The sequence below is a fragment of the Ursus americanus genome, chromosome 3, assembly GCF_024610735.1.
Source record: "Ursus americanus isolate L20-20 chromosome 3, mUrsAme1.1.p, whole genome shotgun sequence".
NCBI lineage: Eukaryota > Metazoa > Chordata > Mammalia > Carnivora > Ursidae > Ursus > Ursus americanus.
In genome coordinates this window covers 91,722,490-91,740,923 of record NC_142129.1, presented here as the reverse complement: position 1 = coordinate 91,740,923, position 18,434 = coordinate 91,722,490, and the positions used below count along the sequence as shown (strand labels likewise).

General features: G+C 45.4%; 1 protein-coding gene across 3 annotated transcripts in view; it reads left to right on the top strand.

Moving 5' to 3' along the window:
- Positions 1-18,434, top strand: part of GLI3 (GLI family zinc finger 3) — a 263,705-nt gene that overhangs the window by 179,934 nt on the left and 65,337 nt on the right. For all 3 annotated transcript variants that reach the window (XM_087861211.1, XM_087861210.1, XM_087861212.1), the window contains exons 6-7: positions 1,343-1,489; positions 6,255-6,456. In XM_087861211.1, the coding sequence (XP_087717337.1) occupies positions 1,343-1,489; positions 6,255-6,456 (349 nt within the window). The remainder of the gene's footprint in view (positions 1-1,342; positions 1,490-6,254; positions 6,457-18,434) is intronic.

Here is an 18,434-nt window from a genome sequence, read left to right as displayed (position 1 = left end):
TAGTAAGAGGGTCAGACCCAAGTTAGTTCTCCTGTTTTGGCTTTGGTGTTACGATGGGGAAAAACGGAGCGTTGTCTCCATGGAGTACTTGGGCGTTTGCGGAAATGACGACACAGGAGAACAGGGGGAGAGAGGGCTAAGGGAGGCCAGCTCACGACAGACTTGGAGCTGTGCCTGGCTTGCAGAAATTTTCTTGGGCCAGTGGAAAGCGGAACCTCGAGTTAAAGCCTCTCGTCATCTGTTTTCCGTAGTATTTGATGATAAGTATGAATAAAACATTCTTTGATTGGTTTCTTCTGCCTTCCTCTTCCTGCCTTTCAAGAAGTCTAATTAATAATCAATCAAATAGAGTCAAGTCATAGATGTCTCTCGCATGTAGGCTAAGAGGTTTCTGTATATCTGTATCTAGATATTTTTATCGTGTATAAAAAGGGTGGACACAGATATACATACACAGACCTAGTGCTAGAACGCCCGTGTTTCTCCATAATAATTGTAAAGCTAACTTTTATTGATGGAACACTATGGGTTGAACACTGTCGCATTCATTGCCACCGACAGCCCTTTGGGGTGGTAAGAGGAGGAGCTGGGATTCGCATCGAGATCTTGGAGAATCTGGAGCTCACCCTCAGACCTGCTACAGTAGCTCGCTGCTTTTGCACATAAATTGGCAGTGGAAACAGATTATTATCCCCACTCTTACAGAGCTGACTCTTGCCAGTAAATTGCTCCAGATTGATAGGTATATTTCCTTTTTGATTTTGTAGTGAAAAAAAGGGGGGGGGAAGAGCTTTAAAATTATGGAACACAAAATTGCAGCTTATCACCCAGTCGTGTGTTATTACAGCTGCGTTGTGTTTTCTACTCGTAAGCCCTGGGCCCTCCAGGTAATGAGAGCTGACTCGGGCACTCCGGCCAGGAGCTTACGGAGGTATTTTAAGTGTGTCCGGAAAGACATCACAGTGGTCTCAGTTGTCTACCACTGTAAGAAATGTGAACATACAGCGATTTCATCTAAGAAGTGATTTGATTGGGGGGGGGGCACACATGGGAAGGAGAACATATATACATTTTAATCCTTTGGAATTCTTGGCTCTTTCTTTAAACTAGCCTCAAACATTTCATCATACATGCTATTTTTTCTTTTCTTTTTCTTCAGTTGTATTTTCAAATAAACTTCAGGGGAAAGCACAGTTTGAGTTAAAGAAGTTTTGCTAGAATGAGCCATAAAAGGAATTACTGATGTGGGCTGCATGGCCCACGGACTTTGGGATGCCTCAAGAAAAGTTTCTGGTTGACCTTTTCTGACTAGTCACCATGCTTTGCTTGTCTGCTCTTCTAGCCCCCCACGCCGGGGTCAGCCCCGCGGAGTACTACCACCAGATGGCTCTGCTAGCTGGCCAGCGCAGCCCCTACGCGGACATCATTCCCTCGGCCGCCACTGCCGGCGCCGGGGCCATCCACATGGAGTATCTTCACGCCATGGACAGTAAGTGAGGGGGCTCTTCTCTGTAGTCCTAGCTCATGAGTTGTAGAGAAAGGTGCGAAGATTAGGGTGACTGTCTAACTTTTGAAACCAGAGAAGGAGGAAGAATATTTGGTGCTCGACTTTCCTTGGTTTTCTAAGAAGCTTCTGCACATCTGGCCGTCCGGGGACTCCTCGTGGAGAGCTCTGGGATACCAAGAAACCGGAAGATGCAGGCGATCGTAATTTGGCAGACACGCAAAGAACTCTCCTGCCCTGATTGTCCTGAGAACAAACTAAAGGAAGGTGTTTGATGACATGGACCTACTTCACCCAGTCACTCCTTGGTTTTCTAGATTTTATGCTTTAAAAATTATTTTTTATTTTTTTCAAAGATTTATCTGAGAGAGAGAGAGCGCACATGCGAGTGAGGGGAGGGGCATAGGGAGAGGGAGAGAGAGAGAATCTCAAGCAGACTCCCCGCTGAGCACAGAGCCCAACTCGGGGCTCCATCCCACAACCCTGAGATCAACACCTGAGCCGAGACCAATAGTTGGACATTTAACTGACTGAGCCATCTAGGACCCTCGAAGAATTAATTTTCTAAAGAACCTAGTTTTTACATTTTTTCCATGGATTTATTTTGCCTCGTCCATTTTCTTTACATTAAAAATTATATTTAACTAAGACCTTTTATCTAGGAAAAATAAAAAGTGTTTCCCATTCAGAAAGAGCTATTTTTAGTGCATAAGAGTAGAAGATAATGGCATCCTTTGATGCTTTTTATATCACTTATTTTTGGACCCCTCAAGGCTTATGATGATTCCTTTGGGTCACTTATCTAAACACATAGACAAATGAGCCTACGGATATCACGGTTCAGAACATCCAAGCGTTCTTATTTATTTAGATTCTTTCAGTTCCGTTTGCCAGGTGCCAGGAAGTGAATCCGGAGCGTCGTCTGAGGTGTCCATCAGTGAAAGCCACTACCCTTTGACTGTGACAACCCTATTGCTTTGAGTAGGGTCTATGCTGGGGTCTGGTTGTTTATTTTTTTCCTGGTGGCCGTGCTTTTTCATCTCCAGTCTGTTTGGACTGGTCAGCTCTCTCATGCAGATTTCAGGTTTGGAGTGGAGAGAGGGTGATTGGTTTACGAACTTCTTAGGGCCATGAACGAGTGCAGCTGAGCTACGCGGGATCCCAGCTTGCGATGGTCTCCTTTGGGGAGTTCATTACCACAAAGCAAAAGAAACGTGTTCTGTCTTCTGCAGGGGTTTTGTTGTTTGGCTTTGTAGAATTAAGAGCTTACATTTCAGATTCATCATAACCACATTTCAATTAGGGATTGTGGGGAAAAAAAGTTCAGTGTTATTATGCAAATTAGTTATTTAAAAATCTGCAAATAAAGAATTAAAATAGGGGAGCATCCTTGGAAGGTCAGCCTGTATTACCTTCTATATTTGATGAGAATGTGTTTAGTCAGGCAATGGCGGCTTTTATCTAAATAAAGGATGAAGCTACCCTTTTACTTTGTAAAAACTAATTAAAGGAATTTTAATTTGCCCAAGTATAGGGTAAATTGATTGTCATTAAGTAGGAATTTAGATGTCCTATGATTCATCACATAAAAAGAAACCTCCTTTTTCTTTGTCAGAATTTTTTATTAGAACAGAGAAACAAAACAATTAACAGAAAGCCAGATCGGAGGTCTCTATGTTGGAACAATAAGAATGTTCCGGCTTGTGTTTCAGAAGGAAACCGTGTATGATCAGTGACGTACTGGGATGCTTCTCCTTCAGCTGTCTTGAAAACGTTCACCTTGTGGTTCAGCTGTTCCCCTGTTGAGGGGATCCCAAATCACTGTTCCAAAATGCTGACTTTCTCTGTTTGCTTGGTTATTAGGGCGTTAGGAAGAGTATATTAAAGGGTGGGAAAGTGCTTAAAATACTAGCTTCCTTCCAAAAAAAAAATGGAAATAGCATTTAGTTAAATATAACATAAAGAGCATACCCAGAATTTAAATCATAGATTTTTCCAACGGAAAAGCTAAAACAATGGTAAATCACTACCTTAGATGTGCACCTGCAGTGGCCGAGCCCCAACTGGAATCTAGCTGGTCTCTCCGACACACTGTTCAGGAGTCCTCAGTTGGCAGAAACCATAAGAAACAGGTTTTAGATGAAGATTTGTCTTCTAAATGTGCCAACAATGGGCATCCCTGGGTTTCCGTCATCTGCGGGACAGAGTGCTTGTATGTTGCATGTTAGAAGAAGCAAGTCTGCTTTATGGCTCTAATTCTCTCTTTTGGGATTAATGACCTTAAAAGACAGGAGAGAGTAAGTAATCCCTATGGGGAACATTCTAGAACGGAGGGCTCCCGAAAACCACAGTATTTGTTATTTGTGGAAACTGACTTATGTAAGAGCCCATCCTGGAGGGAAAAACAGAGAGAAGCTGGACCAGCCAGGACCCTTGTTGCGTCCTAGCATCAGATGGCCACTGTATCTAGTCTGTGATTTAAAAAATTAGAGGAGTTCCAGGGATCATCTCTGTCTTCAATGTCCTGTTACTCTTAACTCTGCCAGTGATCCCTGAGACCCGTGGAGAAGGGTTATTGCGGAGGATTATATGGAAGTAGACAATAAGTCTGGAGTCCTTGGAGCCCTTTGGAAGTGGAATGTATTTCTTCACTGAAAAACTAGGGGCGCCTGAGCGGCTCAGTCGGTTAAGCACTTAAGCATCTGCCTTTGGCTCAGGTCGTGATCCCGGGGTCCTGGAATCAAGTCCCACATCGGGCTCCCTGCTCGGTGGGGAGTCTGCTTCTCCCTCTCCCTCTGCTGCTCCTCCTGCTTGTGCGCTCTCTCACTCCCTCTCTCTCTCTGTCAAATAAATAAATAAAATTTAAAAAAAGAAAAGAAAGAAAACCTGTGATGAAATTAGACTCTCCTAGTAAATGTGAAACAATTCTGTGTAAGGCAGATGCCATAATAAAAGTAAGATGCTGATTTAAACACTAAAAGATGTGTATCTAGCTGGGATAGCTATATTGGTACTAGCCTGGCCTAAATTAGGCTGATAATGAAATTATTCTAAATGAAGAAACTCAATTTTGAATGTGTCTGAAAGAAATATTTGAGTAGGCACCATATTCATCTTTCAAATTGGTTTTCCAGTTTTATACATGGATGGTACTAATTTAACTTCCTAAGCTCCAGTTTGTGATTTATTTTTTAACTATAAAGTATATCTATTTATTCTATGATATTACCTATAGACTCTTCCATACTCATCGATTTCATTTCATTAAATGATCTCGAAGCATGTTGGGTTGTTAGCTTGTGTCAAGGTCTGTGATGAAGACAATATTCCCATGGAAGTTTCCAGAGACCAAGAACCTAGGCTTTTTTCGATAAAGAAGGCTTACCTTCTACTTCAGCACTCTGCGTACCACAAAACTGTAGCGTCCCCCTATGCAAGCATACCCATACTGTAAAATAGAAACCCTCCATTGTTACTCAGAACGCATCATGTTTCATTTGTCTCTTTCGGAGTGGGGTTATGTTCTCATTCTTTCTTTCAACTTCAGTTTGATGACTGCATAATGTACATGTGACCTTAGAAGGGACAGGAGAGTGGGCCTCTGGGCCACATTCATAGCTAGTCCCTGAAATTCACTTCTCTAATGTCTACCAAACTGAAGGCAAATAGGCATTTCATTTTTAACTCTTTAGGTAAAAAGCCTTGTCCTAAATCGGCATGCGCTTAAGTGTGAGTTACTAACCTCCAGATTAGAACTGCATGGGAGGAATCTTAATAAAGTCTGAGATTTCTAATAATAAATGCTTTATTCCCTAGTAGTTCTGACTGGAGAAGCAAGGTCCAGAGAATTAAAACAGATTCATCAAATCTCATTATAATTCTTACATGGTCCTCCCCCCACACACACCTTGGAATACCTCCAAACAGACCACATCCTGAGATTTTCAATGTTTATTGGGACTTATGCGTTTAGATTGTAGGGAACTGAGGCAGAGTTCCTCAGTCTCAGCGCTCCTGGGGGAGAGAATTCTTCCTCGTGGGGGGCTGTCCTGGGTGTTGCTGGGTGTTCAGCCGCACGCCCAGCCTCTACGCACTAGATGGGAGTAGCACCCCGTGAACTGGGATAACCAAAGCACCTCCAGACGTTGTGACATGTCCCCTGGAGGCGTAATTGCCCCCGATTGAGAACCATTAATTTCGGATAATGCATTTATCAGTTGTTTCAGTAAAGCTTTACGTGTACATGGATCAGATAACTACAGAAATCATGGGGAAATGAGGGCATAACTAAGCTGAATTTTTAATCTTAGGATGCTTTAATTCATTTTCTCCTTCGGCTCATTGCCTTAAAATGGTGTGTGTTGGGATGGGGAGGGCTGTGTTGTGTAACTGTGGGGACCACTGTCTTTGTCGCTTGTGGTGAATTAATGATGGGAGTATCTAAGCAGCCGTCAGATTCATAAATCACTAGAAATGAGAGGGATAACACATGAAAGTCTTTCCCTTTTGTTTAGCAATTTATCATTTTGCCTGCACATTAATAAACAGAGCTCCCCCGAGGTAAGCCCTGGAAGATAAATATTTCTCCCTAATTTCCTCAATTGTAGCCAGTAGATCACAAGTGGGCAGAGAGGTACTTGTCACCGCAAGCTGCTGGCTTCTTAACCTTCTCATCTTCCAGCCAAGCACGTGGCGGTGAGTCCCAGGTTACAACCGCAGGTAACCAGGTTCTGTTTTGTTTCTCTGACAGGCACCAGATTCCCCAGCCCCAGGCTGTCAGCCAGGCCGAGCCGAAAACGTACACTGTCCATATCACCGCTGTCCGATCACAGCTTTGACCTTCAGACGATGATAAGGACGTCTCCCAACTCCTTGGTCACGATTCTCAATAATTCCCGCAGCAGCTCTTCGGCAAGTGGGTCCTACGGTCACTTGTCCGCGAGCGCAATCAGGTATGGATTTTCCTGAATCCGTGATGTGTTTCTTTGATAAAGGGGCAGTGCCTGACTGGCCCGCACTTAGGGGACTGACTCCCTCTGAGGATGACTACAGGAGCATGACCCCGGCCCTGACCCGAGATGCCAGTCACATGCCACTGCAGCGAATTCCAGAGCCAAGGACTGGGCCAAAGTGGATTTTTTTTTGGCAGACTTGAGTTAGTAGCCCATATGCAGATATGTAGCTATTCCGTTACGATGGAGTCCCCTTTGTAGCGGCAGTGAGGATGGCAAATCCTTCATCCAAGCCCCTCTTACCGATTATAGTTCCCTGGAGAGAAAACCCACTTCACACCTGGTCGTGCAGCACATGGGAGGAGGGACAGGAGCAGAAAGCAGAAGAGCGGGGTGGTGTCATTCACCGTTGTTAATGACGGGGGAAAGGGGTACATTCGAGGAAGAAAGAAAAGGTGTCAGCAGGATTTTTAATCTAAGGAAAGAGAACTGGGATGACATCGGAAAGCATATCTGTCAGAGGAAACGGGGCAAACGAAGATTTCCTTGTTTTCCTATTAAGCATTTTTAGCTTAATTTGAAAGCCCTCTGTTTTGTCATCGTCCCTTGCCGTACGAGAACATTTTGACACTTCCTTTGGTGAACTTGATGCCTGCACTTGTACGTGAAGGTACAAACACAGGGTTCTGTGAACGTGCTTACTGTAAAATAGTTCTCTCCGCTAAGGATCAGACGTGAGCTGATGTCAATAAGTAGGGAATGCAAGTAAGCCACGTGATGAATTTTAGGTGTGTTTACACTGCTTTTATCAGCTAATCACTTACTGTTTTGAACCATGGTAGTTACCAAATGGTTGTTTTAGGCATCGAATTAGATCATGTTCTAGTTCATTAGAACATTCTGGTTATCAACTTTAGTTATCCCTTCCCCTAAGTGTTTCCTCCCATAATTTAAGAATTCGGTTCCTAGCCATCTTTTTGAACTGGAGTTTTGCAAACCGTGGGTGATTCCTTGCTTTAAAAGGACATATCAAAGGCTGTTTTCACCAGCCTTGCTTTGAATAAGTGAGGATTTTGTTATTAGTGTGTTTCTGTAAATGGACAGTAGCTTTAGTTCTCAGTTGATGGTTGTTCCATGATGGATATACACATTAGGGAGACCCCAACGGCCTGGGAAAATGATGTTAGCCATAGTAACACAGCCTATTTACTAGAAATGATGAATACCACCATTTTTTCTATAATGTTCTCAATTACAGTTTTAATTCTTTGCTTGTTCAATTATCAACAATACTCTTCGGCACCCCCATTAGTGTTTAAATATTATAAGCCCTATGTTGATGTGATGTCATTTTCTTCTGCTTTTCTTTGTTCTTTTAACGTGGTCCTTCAAGGGTGGAAACATGGAGCAAAGCACCTAAGTGCTGATATGATAGTCATCAGGACATGGGGGGTCCCGGGGTGTCGTCAGGATTGGCCACTCTCATCACCAAGGGAGGCTTTGGAGTTGGGCACATCTGTAGTCAGATTCCAGCTTTCCCGCCAGCTCTGCAAACTGTCCTTGCCCGTTGGCTCTCTGAAGTTCAGTCTTCACGCTTGTGAGCTAGAGACAAGGCAGCCCTGTGTCGGAGAGGACACATCTTATTAAAGTCAGTGTGAATGAGAAGTGCCGGGATGAAGTCCCCACCCAGGGGCTAAGTCTCAGGAGAACTGATCCCGGATGGTCCATCCAGGAGACGAACTAGCACGGCCCGGCCGTGCGACCCCCATGATGGTCCCAGGCTGGCTCGGAGAAAGTGTGCCCATCTCAGAACTGTAGCCTGGCTGTTCCCGCACTCCTGGCAGATATTCCCAGTGTCATGCAGACTGCCGATGACCGTATCTCAGTTTGCTGAACTTATGTAACTGTTATGTGGCTTGACTAGAAATCATAGCATCAAAGTAGTAGAAATATGGCACACCAGGCTAGTCACGAAAATTACATTCACACAGCATCACTGGTGAGCATTTATTTCTCTTGCTTCTCCTTAATTTTTCCCCCTCTGGCTCTCTGCCCAGCTAGCTTGACTTTTTCCAGCACCTCAGAGCCTCAGGTTAGAATATGGTGCAGACGGTCCCAATGTTGTCTGTCTTTATTCTTCCCCCCATCTTCCCTGCTTTCTTGGCCTGCTCCCCTCTGCCCAGGTAACCTAGTACCGGATCCTGACAGGGATTGATCCTTTCCCCTGCCTCCAAGGAGCTCCCACAGACCTTGCCATTCTCATTAGAGCTGGAAGAAGAGGTTTGCATTCAAGACCAGTCAGGTCCCAGGAGAACCTTCTATAGTCAGGGGGCCGCCGGCCACATGCATTCCTGCTCTTTCTTTGGATCCTTTCCATTCTGTCTTCTCTCTGGCAGCCTGACCTCTCACTCTTCAGTATCCGCCCAGTGTGTGTTAGGAGCAGAGGTAGCTTTTAATGCACATAAGGTAATGCAGATAACCCAGGGTGACCTCGGCTTGCCATATGACACGATAATTAGAATAGCTATCATCAGCACCATTGGCCCATCTTATAGCTGGAGCAGTGTTCGTTAGGGCTTTGCTTGCCCTGTTCTTAGTTTGATTTTGTGAACTGAAAGCTGACGTGAGGAATAATCAGTAAAAGTGGTAGGATCGGTGGGTGGCAGGGAAAGGGAGGAAGCGTGAGCAAAGCTAAAGAGGGTAGCTAACTGTGTCGAGAGGGAAAGATACAGAGCAGCGTGGACTGAGTGTGGGTGCAGGCTCTGCTGTGGGCCAGGTAATGTGGTTGGGGCGAGAGGCATGCTGCTTGTTTTTGTGTCACAGAGATTTGGAAGAGTGTACTCTTGTTTTACTCATCCACATAGTGGGTCTTTGCCCGAGGAGGTAGGAGAAGGTCGTGTGCCGATATTCCAATCCCCTACGTGGCTGATAATCACATTTGCCACTCTTTGAAATTCCTGTATTTACGGGCTCGTCTGGTAGTCTGCTGTTTGTTTCCCCTCTGCTGGAGCGCAACCGCCAGAGGGCCATGTGTCTTGTTCCTGCCTGCACACCGCCCCCCACCACACCTGTGCCTTGTCACCTTGACGCCACTCAATGGAAATTTCTTGAGTGAAGAAATGAAGGAGCTCTTGCTTTTTTTTTGGGGGGGGGGGCTAGGGGCAGAGGGAGAGGAGTGAGAGACTCTCGAGCAGGCTCCGTACCCAGAGCAGAGCCCAACACGGGGCTCGATCTCACGACCCTGAGATCGTGACCTGAGCCAAAATCAAGTCAGACCCTTAACCAACTGAGGCACCTGGGTGCCCCTAATGGAGCCCTTTAATGAGTAATTAGAATTTTCATCAGCCCCTTCATTAAAGGAACTTTCTACCTGGCAGAGGAATAATTCTGATTTTCAGAATGTTACAGTCTTTATGAATAGTATATTAAATGTCTATAGGTTGGGAGCTATGGAGAGATAGAGGGATGGATACAAAATAAGGGGATAAAAAAGCAAATGTCTATCTTTGGATATGGCTCGTGTGTTTATATATTTAGTTAATAATTCAGACTGCTATAAAAATTCCATAGAAAGCAAATATTTATTCACAGAAGCCCTTTGGTGTGCTCAATGATGTCTCACTTTTCAACCCTGTTGTCCAAGTGTACCTCACAAATCCTATTCTTTAAATATCATAACTTTAAATATCATAACGTTAAATATCATAACTAAAATGACCATTCCAAAAACCCCATGCACTTGGAAAGGTCGTTGTGAAATATTTGGCTGTCTCAAGAAGTTTTTTTTTTTAATTATAATATTTTTTATTATATTATGTTGGTTACCATACAGTACATCCTCGGTTTTTGATGTAAAGTTCGATGATTCATTAGTTGCGTATAACACCCAGTGCACCATGCGATACGTGCCCTCCTTACTACCCATCACCAAGTTTTAACTTGTCCATCCCTCTGGAGACTCCCATCTAAGCCTAGATGATTCACATTTATCACGTACAACCTTTAACCTCCACTCTCTGTGGTTAAGGCAGGTGTTATAAATATAATGGCAGTATGGTAGAAACACCTTTGCCTCTGCTAATACCCTCCCCGAGAAATTGCACCACTGTGAGAAGAGAGGGGCTTCAGATGACCCTTCTCTTCCTGTAGTCTCCAGCCAAAGGTAAACGGAATGAAGAAATGAGTAACCCACTCATTTCCAACCCTCCCGTCACAGCGTTCTTGCTTTGAATTTATGGCTAAAACGAAGATGGGCTTGTGTCCTCCGTGGTCTTGGGTCTGGTGTGGCCAGGATAGGCATCTCGATGAAAGTGGGAGTCGGGTGCCACGCACCGCAACGCCACCAGTGGGACAGGCTGTCTGGCCAGCACCGTGGGCTGTGGCTGGGGTCGGGACAGCGGGCTGTGTTCCATGTCCTGCAGCAGCTACCGTCTCAGGTCCCAGGCCCCTGGAGGAAGCAGGTGTCTGTTGCCACTTGCCGAGGCAGGAGAGGAACCAGCTCGGCCTCCACAGCCGCTTGGCTCTGGGCTCACTGATGCTTGTTATAGGCTGGGTGGGACACAGCAAAGAACAGAGTGAAGGTGAATACTGACTGTGCCAGATGACCAGTGTCCTGAAACTCTGATTACGTCTTCTGAAAGAGGTGACAAACTTCTTCTCCCCAGCAGCAGCGAAAGTGATTAATACTGAGAAAGATAGTTTTTATTGCCTCCCATATGTGGTCATTGGTTTTAGAAAGCACTTCATTTAATCAGTTACTCGTTCATTCCCCCCCCATATTTAGCTGCATATTCAACTCTGTGCGAGTCACTGTGCTGGGTATGGGGCTACCAGGATGAACGAGAGGCAGGACCCCTACCCCCACTGAACTCCTGCAGGGGAAAAACCTCCAATCAGGTACGAATGAATGAATGAATGAATGGACCAGATGAGGCCGTGGGATGGAAAGAGCTTGGGTGTTGAGGGAGTGTCAAGTTGTCAGGAACCCAGGGGCCAGACGGCAGTAAACAGGAGAGGCAGGCAGGGTCCCGGTTAGGCACAGCCCTCGACACAGTCCCCGGGAGCAGCAGGAAGCCTTCGAAGCTCCCAGGGAGGCTGCACTGGTTTCGCGTGGAGGGAGCTGAGGCTCAAGGAGGCCAGTGGGCTGGATCAACGGCACTCCGCTGCTTTCAGCCAAGCCTGGTGCCGTGCGGCTGACTTTGAACTTCCTCTTTCTGTCCCCAGGCCTGCCTTCTCTCTTAGGACTCTCCAATGGGAGGCTTGGCCAAAAGGATTGGTAGGAAGTGCTCTTCGTAACAGGGGAATAATAATTCCTGATGATGTTTTTGAAAAACTGATTATGCTTTTTTTTCCTTTTTTAAAGATTTTATTTATTAGAGAGAGAGAGAGAGAACACAAGCAGGGGGAACAGCAGGCAGAGGGAGAAGCAGACTCCCCACTGAGCAGGGAGCCTGATGTGGGGCTCGGTCCTGGGACTCTGGGATCATGAGCTGAGCTGAAGGCAGACGCTTCACGGCCCGAGCCCAGGCGCCCCTGATGACTGCTTGTTCTCACCATCCCTGCATGGCCGAGCGGTTACAGGATTTGGGTGCTTCCAGCCAAACCTCACTGGAGAGGGTGTCACTGCTATTCATGTCCACAGAGGTCTGTCTGTTTGTTTACCGGGAAGTGGCTTTTAAAGCCTTTTAGAACACTTTCGTCACTCAAAGCCCAATGGATTTTTGTCCAAAGCAGTTTTCACAGAGTGCGTACGCCCCGGTGTAAATGTTGGGGTGACACTTCCCTGTTCGGTGAGTGTGCGGGGCTTACTCGGGTGCTCATTACTTCTAGGCTGCTGGGTTTTCCAGGAAACGTGCCCTGGGAGCTTCTAGGGACGGAAGTGGGAGCTTTATTTTTCTCCTTTCAAATAGAAGCACATGCAGGCCTGTGTGTCCTGGGCCTGCATAGACAAGTAATCATCGGGGTTGGCCTATTCTCAGCAAAACTGGAAAGAATTGTTCTTACTTGGAATGTCAGCCGTTGTGCAGTAAATTCCACAGCTGTAGCCAGAGAGTGGACAACCATAGCCGCGAAGTAGCCACAAGGTCGGTTTTGATGAGAATGCCTCCTCTTCCCCTCCCCCCCCACTTCCTCCTCTCTTCTTGAAGCCAGTGTCTCGCACTGTGGGGCCCTCTTGTTACCAAGCGCTGACAGTTGCCTGACTTTACCTCATGGTTTCATGAGCCAAAGAGCTAGGAGACATGGGATACTGGAAAGCAACTCTCCCTGTGGGGGTCTTCACACAGAAATCGCAGTATGAACGTTCTTAATCCCAGTGCCCCGGCCTAGAGTCGTCAAAGGAATGTATGCATTTCTTATAACGATGTTTCCAAAATTCACATCTGAGCAAAATACAGCAACCAAGCAATTGAAAAACACGTGTTTGTAGATAGTTAGCCTTGATCTTGTATTTAAAACAAGACATTTCCTGAGAACACAGAGGCGCCACGTGTCCGTTACTCTTCACGCTGGCAAGAGGTGGCGAGGGTTCTAGAAATGGACCTGGAAACCCGTGAACCTCTCTGCTGAAACAGGTTTAGGGGAGATGTGTGGGGCACCGCTTGCTTCCCCACAGCCTCCCCGTGTAGGGTGTGCGTTTACACAGAGGAGCCGGGGCGCTGTGAGCGGTGGGTGTAGCCATAGCTAGGTGACTTAAGGGAGAGCTGCCATTTTGGTTGGGAGTTCTTAAATAATCAAGTGGAAACGTTTGCCTTTAAGTGCACAGTGGCTGGGTCATCGCCTCTTGCCATCCCTCTGAAAGTGCCTCAATTTGTTTCCTTTATTTTTATCGAATCACAGATCTCTTCACTATTGTAATCGGCTCTGTTTGCCCTTCCATAGTAAACGACTGCAACAGGCCAAATTATGCCACTTTCTATCCTGTTCCAATATTGCATTATCCAGCACCCCCCAACCCCACCGATGTGTAGAATGCCTGAATTGTTTTTAAAACACATAGGAGGCTTATCTGATAGCCATTTTAGTGGGTTTCATCCATCTGACCTGGATATTAAGGACTGAAATACCTTTATGTATGGTAGGGTTGAATGAATGTTTAGTGAGTGATTTCCTGCAGTATGAACTTTAAGTGTCCCCAGTTACATGTCGCTCTAGAAATTAAATATAAAATGCTCGGATTGATCACAAGGTTTCTGTACAAATGTTGGCTCCCATTACTTCCTCGATATGAGAAAACAATGTTGTGAAAGTGAAAAACGATTATGAATTTCAGAGTTCCGTGTATTGATTATATCATAACTAATTGCAAAAAAATATTTTTGGGGGGGACTATAAATGGGACATATAAAGTCCTTGGTTAAAACTTACTGAATTGATGTACGATTTCGTGTGTGCATTTTATGACCTTTATTTCGCTTAACATTTTCTTTCTACGTACACTCCAAATTTTAGCGAGATCGGGGGTAGTTGCTGAGATTCCCAGACAGGAGACTTCGAGATGAATGAGGCGTGACTATGTTATTTACTGCACATTGAGAAACAGGGCCCGATTTGCAAAACTCTTTTTACAAAAGAGTACTGACAAAACTTTACCTCTGATTTTTGATAGAGGATAAATACATCAAAACGTTTTCAAAGATTCAGACTTTGGGAGTTTTCATTTTAAAGGAAAATAGGAGAACTGGTTCCTGCTCAGACAACAGTTTCTTTATCACTGTTAACTCAGAGCTGAACAGAAAGAGAGAACTGACCATGAGTAGTTTATGTCGATGTGCTCAGAGTTCTATCCCTGAGTCACCAAACACAGAGGAATGCTCCTTTAAGGTATTTTATAAAGCAAAAAAATTCTGTAACTGTAAATCTGCTCTAATGGATGGAAATTATAGTGGGTGGGTGAGGACACTGTCCACGTTATAGTCAAGGACCTAGAATCCACACCTTTCTCCTTTTCTGCTCTTGAGAAAAGTAAAGGGCAAATTGATATTGAAATTAATTTATTCTGGCTTAATAACTGTTGTCCTAGAAGAGTGTTTCTCAAAGTGTTTTGCAGGGATCACTAGTTTCTAGAAGGTCCTCCAAATACTGTTGCAAACCGTGTCTGGGCTGGGACGCCCATCCCGTGGTGACAGCTCTGTGGGATCCTGGGACTGTTGAGCCCATGGTCCTCAGACTTCTGTGACTTGAGCACTTCGTGTTCCTCTCCTTCATATGACTTACTTTTGGCTTGTTGTCTCAGGAGACCTATGACCTCGTTAGCGCATTGCTTGGGAAGATGGGGGCCATCTGACACATTTTCTCCTGGTCTCATTGACTAAATATAGATAAATAATTATAAGTCACAGGTTTATAAATGTTTGTATGTTTTAAGTTACTCCATCTTTTCCGTAGTCACTTGGAAAACAAGTGAAGGCTATAAGATTGGCTTTTTAAAAATTATATTTAGTATGTTAAATATTGAGTGAAGAGAATCCAGAAATCAGATTGTTAAATTAATCTTTCTTCATGGGATCCGCCGGAAAAGAATAGGGTGGGCAGAAATGTAAAAAGGCTTTGAAGGAGTCAAGCTCAGGTTGACAAGTTTTAAATTAGACCATGTCCTGCTTTAGGAGAGATCATTAAAGAGAAGAGATTTATAAAAATTTTCAACAATATCAATAATTTCTAGGAAATTATGAAATGAATACAAAAACTACTTAGGAAGCTTTTTTCCCAGGGTTTCTAAAGGTTAGGACTTATTTTTTCTTTTTAATTCTGACCTCTGTAAGCGACAAAGACTGTCCTCAGCCACTCAAGTTCTGTGGAAAGGCACGAATCTAGACACTAGCTTTGCTTAGACTGTTTTATAGACACGTTGTCAAATTGTAGTTTTCAGCAGAAAAGATGTTTTTCTTTGAATGGACTGTTTTGAGTGTGATAGGCCCCAGAGAGGTCCAACGTCTTCATCCCAGGAACGCATGAGCCGGTTACCTTACATGGCAAAAGGAATTTTGTCGCTGGGATTATGGTAAGGAGTTTGAGATGAGGAGATTATTTGGGATTATTCGGGTGGCCGCGATGTAATTAAAAGCATCCTTAGAAGGGGGAGGTGGGGGACCAGAGTTAGAGTCACAGAGGAAGGTTGGAGTGATACGGAGCCCCAGGCAGAGTTACAGGGAGCCTCCAGAAGCTGCGAGAAGACTCTAGAAGCACCCAATACTGGTTCATGAGCCAGAGATCGAAAGCGTGTGTTGTTTTCAGCCACAAGTTTGTGGTACTTTGTCGCAGCAGTAAGTGGGCACTAATACTCTGAAGAAGAGATTCAGTCGCTCACGGACTCAGTATTGAGCACCTGCTATGTGCTGGTCTGTGTTCCAGGTGCTAGAGGGCCAGCTCATTGGGACCTCATGGCCTACAGGGAGACAGGGTGTGACTTCAGAGAGCGTGGGTGTGGCCAGGAGACAGAAGTGTCCAACAGTAGAAAGTGATCGGACCCATCGTGCAGAGGGGCTCCTTCTGATGGGGCGTGGTCTCAGAAGGCCTCGCTGGCAGAGGAGGGGACATTGAGCTAAGACCTGGCTGATAGAAAGGATGTAACCGTGCTGAGCTCAGGAAGGACACAGCAGTACCAGTGGGCTGGGGACTCCCCTGCTCTCCCCCCAGGCAGAGCGTCTCAGGGCCACTTGGAGTCAGAGAGCAGGAGTGGTGGCTGACCCTGACTCCCCACCCGTGGGAATTCCCCAGCGTTCTTTCCACGCGTTCTTTCTGTTGCTGCTGACATCCCCACGCGGAGCCGGGACATCGCCCACCCTCTGCTTCTTCCTTACAAACTCTTGTCTCCATCGCCACGCTCTCCGGAGAGCAACAGGAGCCTTGGCTCCCATCCTTGCCGATGCTGTGACGGAGCCAAGAACCGCATCTGTCATCGAGTTCTAAGGACGCTCTGTGATCTGCAGAAGCAGCCCGCTTCCCGCAGCACCTCGAGGAGCCAGGGGCAGCACGGGCTCGGCAGGTGGGCACCAGGCCTGCCACCCAGGTGCCCGGCACCGCCTGCCCTTCGCCCGGGAGGAGAGGCGTTTCCGTGGCCGGCTCCGTGGCAGTGAGGTTGAACAGACTTCTCGGAGCTGCCTCTTCGCATCGTATCCCTTGGAAGCCAAGCGTTGACATGGATTTTAGAGACTGTTTATTCCTGGCACCTGCTTTTACCAGCAAGAAAGCAGCCCCGAAAGGGGATGGGACGTTCCCCAAATGTGTCGAAAGCTGTCCCTGCCTTCCCCGATGCCTGCTGAGGTCAGACCGAGCGTACCTGAGGACGGGGCCCGCAGCAGGAAGCCGGGCCTTGCTTTCCTTCTCTCGGACCTCTTTGGAAAAGTAAAGATGGACCCATCCCGCCGGGCTGTGAACATCTGTCAATTGCTTATATACACACCTGAGGGCGTGTTCTGCCTTCTGAAATGTTTTCCCTAAAGGCCTCAATTCTTAATCAGGTCCTGACTTTTTGAGCCCCCGAATGTTGTGCCCTCCAGAATTAGAAGTGCCCCCTCCCACGCCTGCCTGATCGCGTGGGCTCAGGAAACTCCCGAAAGGTGTCTGGAGACTCTTGCAAACTCTGTGTCACATTGTAAATATATGTGTAGTAGGGTCTTTGGGTTTTTGCTTTTTTTAATGAGTAGAATAAGGTAGTTACACTTAGTAATACCCATTCACCAAAAAGAAAGGGGTGGGGGTGTTAAATCATTGTGTTTTTTGATGAATGGCTTGTACACTGAAAAATAAATTGGACAAACTGGCATAGAGCTCAGTGAACATGAAATCAGCTATTAGAAGAAAGCTTGTGAACAAATTCTGGGGCAGATATGCATCTTTTGATTAATGCCCTATCAATCATCCACACAGCTCCCTTAGCAGAGTCTCGCTGTAATCATTCACCGTTGCTTTCGGAAACACGGGCAGAAACTATAGGAGTGCAGAAACGGAATATTATTACTGATTTCTCCCTAACTTGCCATGAACAATGACTGTTTTCACCATGTTTCTGCTTGCCTTTATTACAGAACCACAATGCAGAATGAAAGGAGAGTTCCTCCAAGCTGGGTGAAATTCTCCGAGGGTACGCTTAATGATATTCAGTCTTAAATGGGCAAGCTATTGTAATGCAAGGTTCTCTGTAGGAATAATAGTAATGTAATCCCATTGAAGCCGCCTTTCATGGATTGTAGTCAAATAGGCAAAATGTGGAGTCACATTAATGAACAGAGTATATCTTCGGAATGATTACTTAAAGTTGTTGAAATGGTTTGAATTTTGTTATTGTAATTATTATATTCTCAGTTAATGCGCTTACCAGCAATAGTAATTAACCCACCAGATTGGAAATTTGCATGAATTCTACCTTTGACATTACAAGAAACCCTGATTCTTTCTGGGTATTACACAGCAGGATGGAGGAAATATATATATATTTTTTTCACTGATTATTTTTAAGAAGGAAATGTTCATGAATGCAATTATAGTTTTTCATGCATTTTTAAGCCATTGGCAAATTCCTCGAGAACACTTCATTCTTTTAAGAGGCTTTGATTCCTAAACTGTGCCGGCACAAAGACCGGTTTGGCACCGTCTGCCCGGCGTCGAGCAATCTTTAGCTGCTAGCGTGGCTTCCTCGCTACTGGCTGTAGGCTGGACGGTACTGCGGCATAATAAAGCGGTGACAGGCGTTAGCATGTATAATGGGCTTTCATAGACATTTAATGCTATTTAGCTGGGAGAGGGAGCTGTGCTCTCCCATTGGAATATTCCTCCACCAAAGCCCATTGATCACCGATTTCAGCCAGGAGAGGTTCATCCATCAGCTTCTGTAACCAGACGGCACTGATGGAAATTCTTGAGGTGGCATTCTGGATGAACCAAGCTTTCCATCTTTACAAACAAATGAGTGATATGACAAGCATGGTGTTCAAAACACATTTAACCAATTGATTTTCCTTCCTCTTGTAATAAGATCT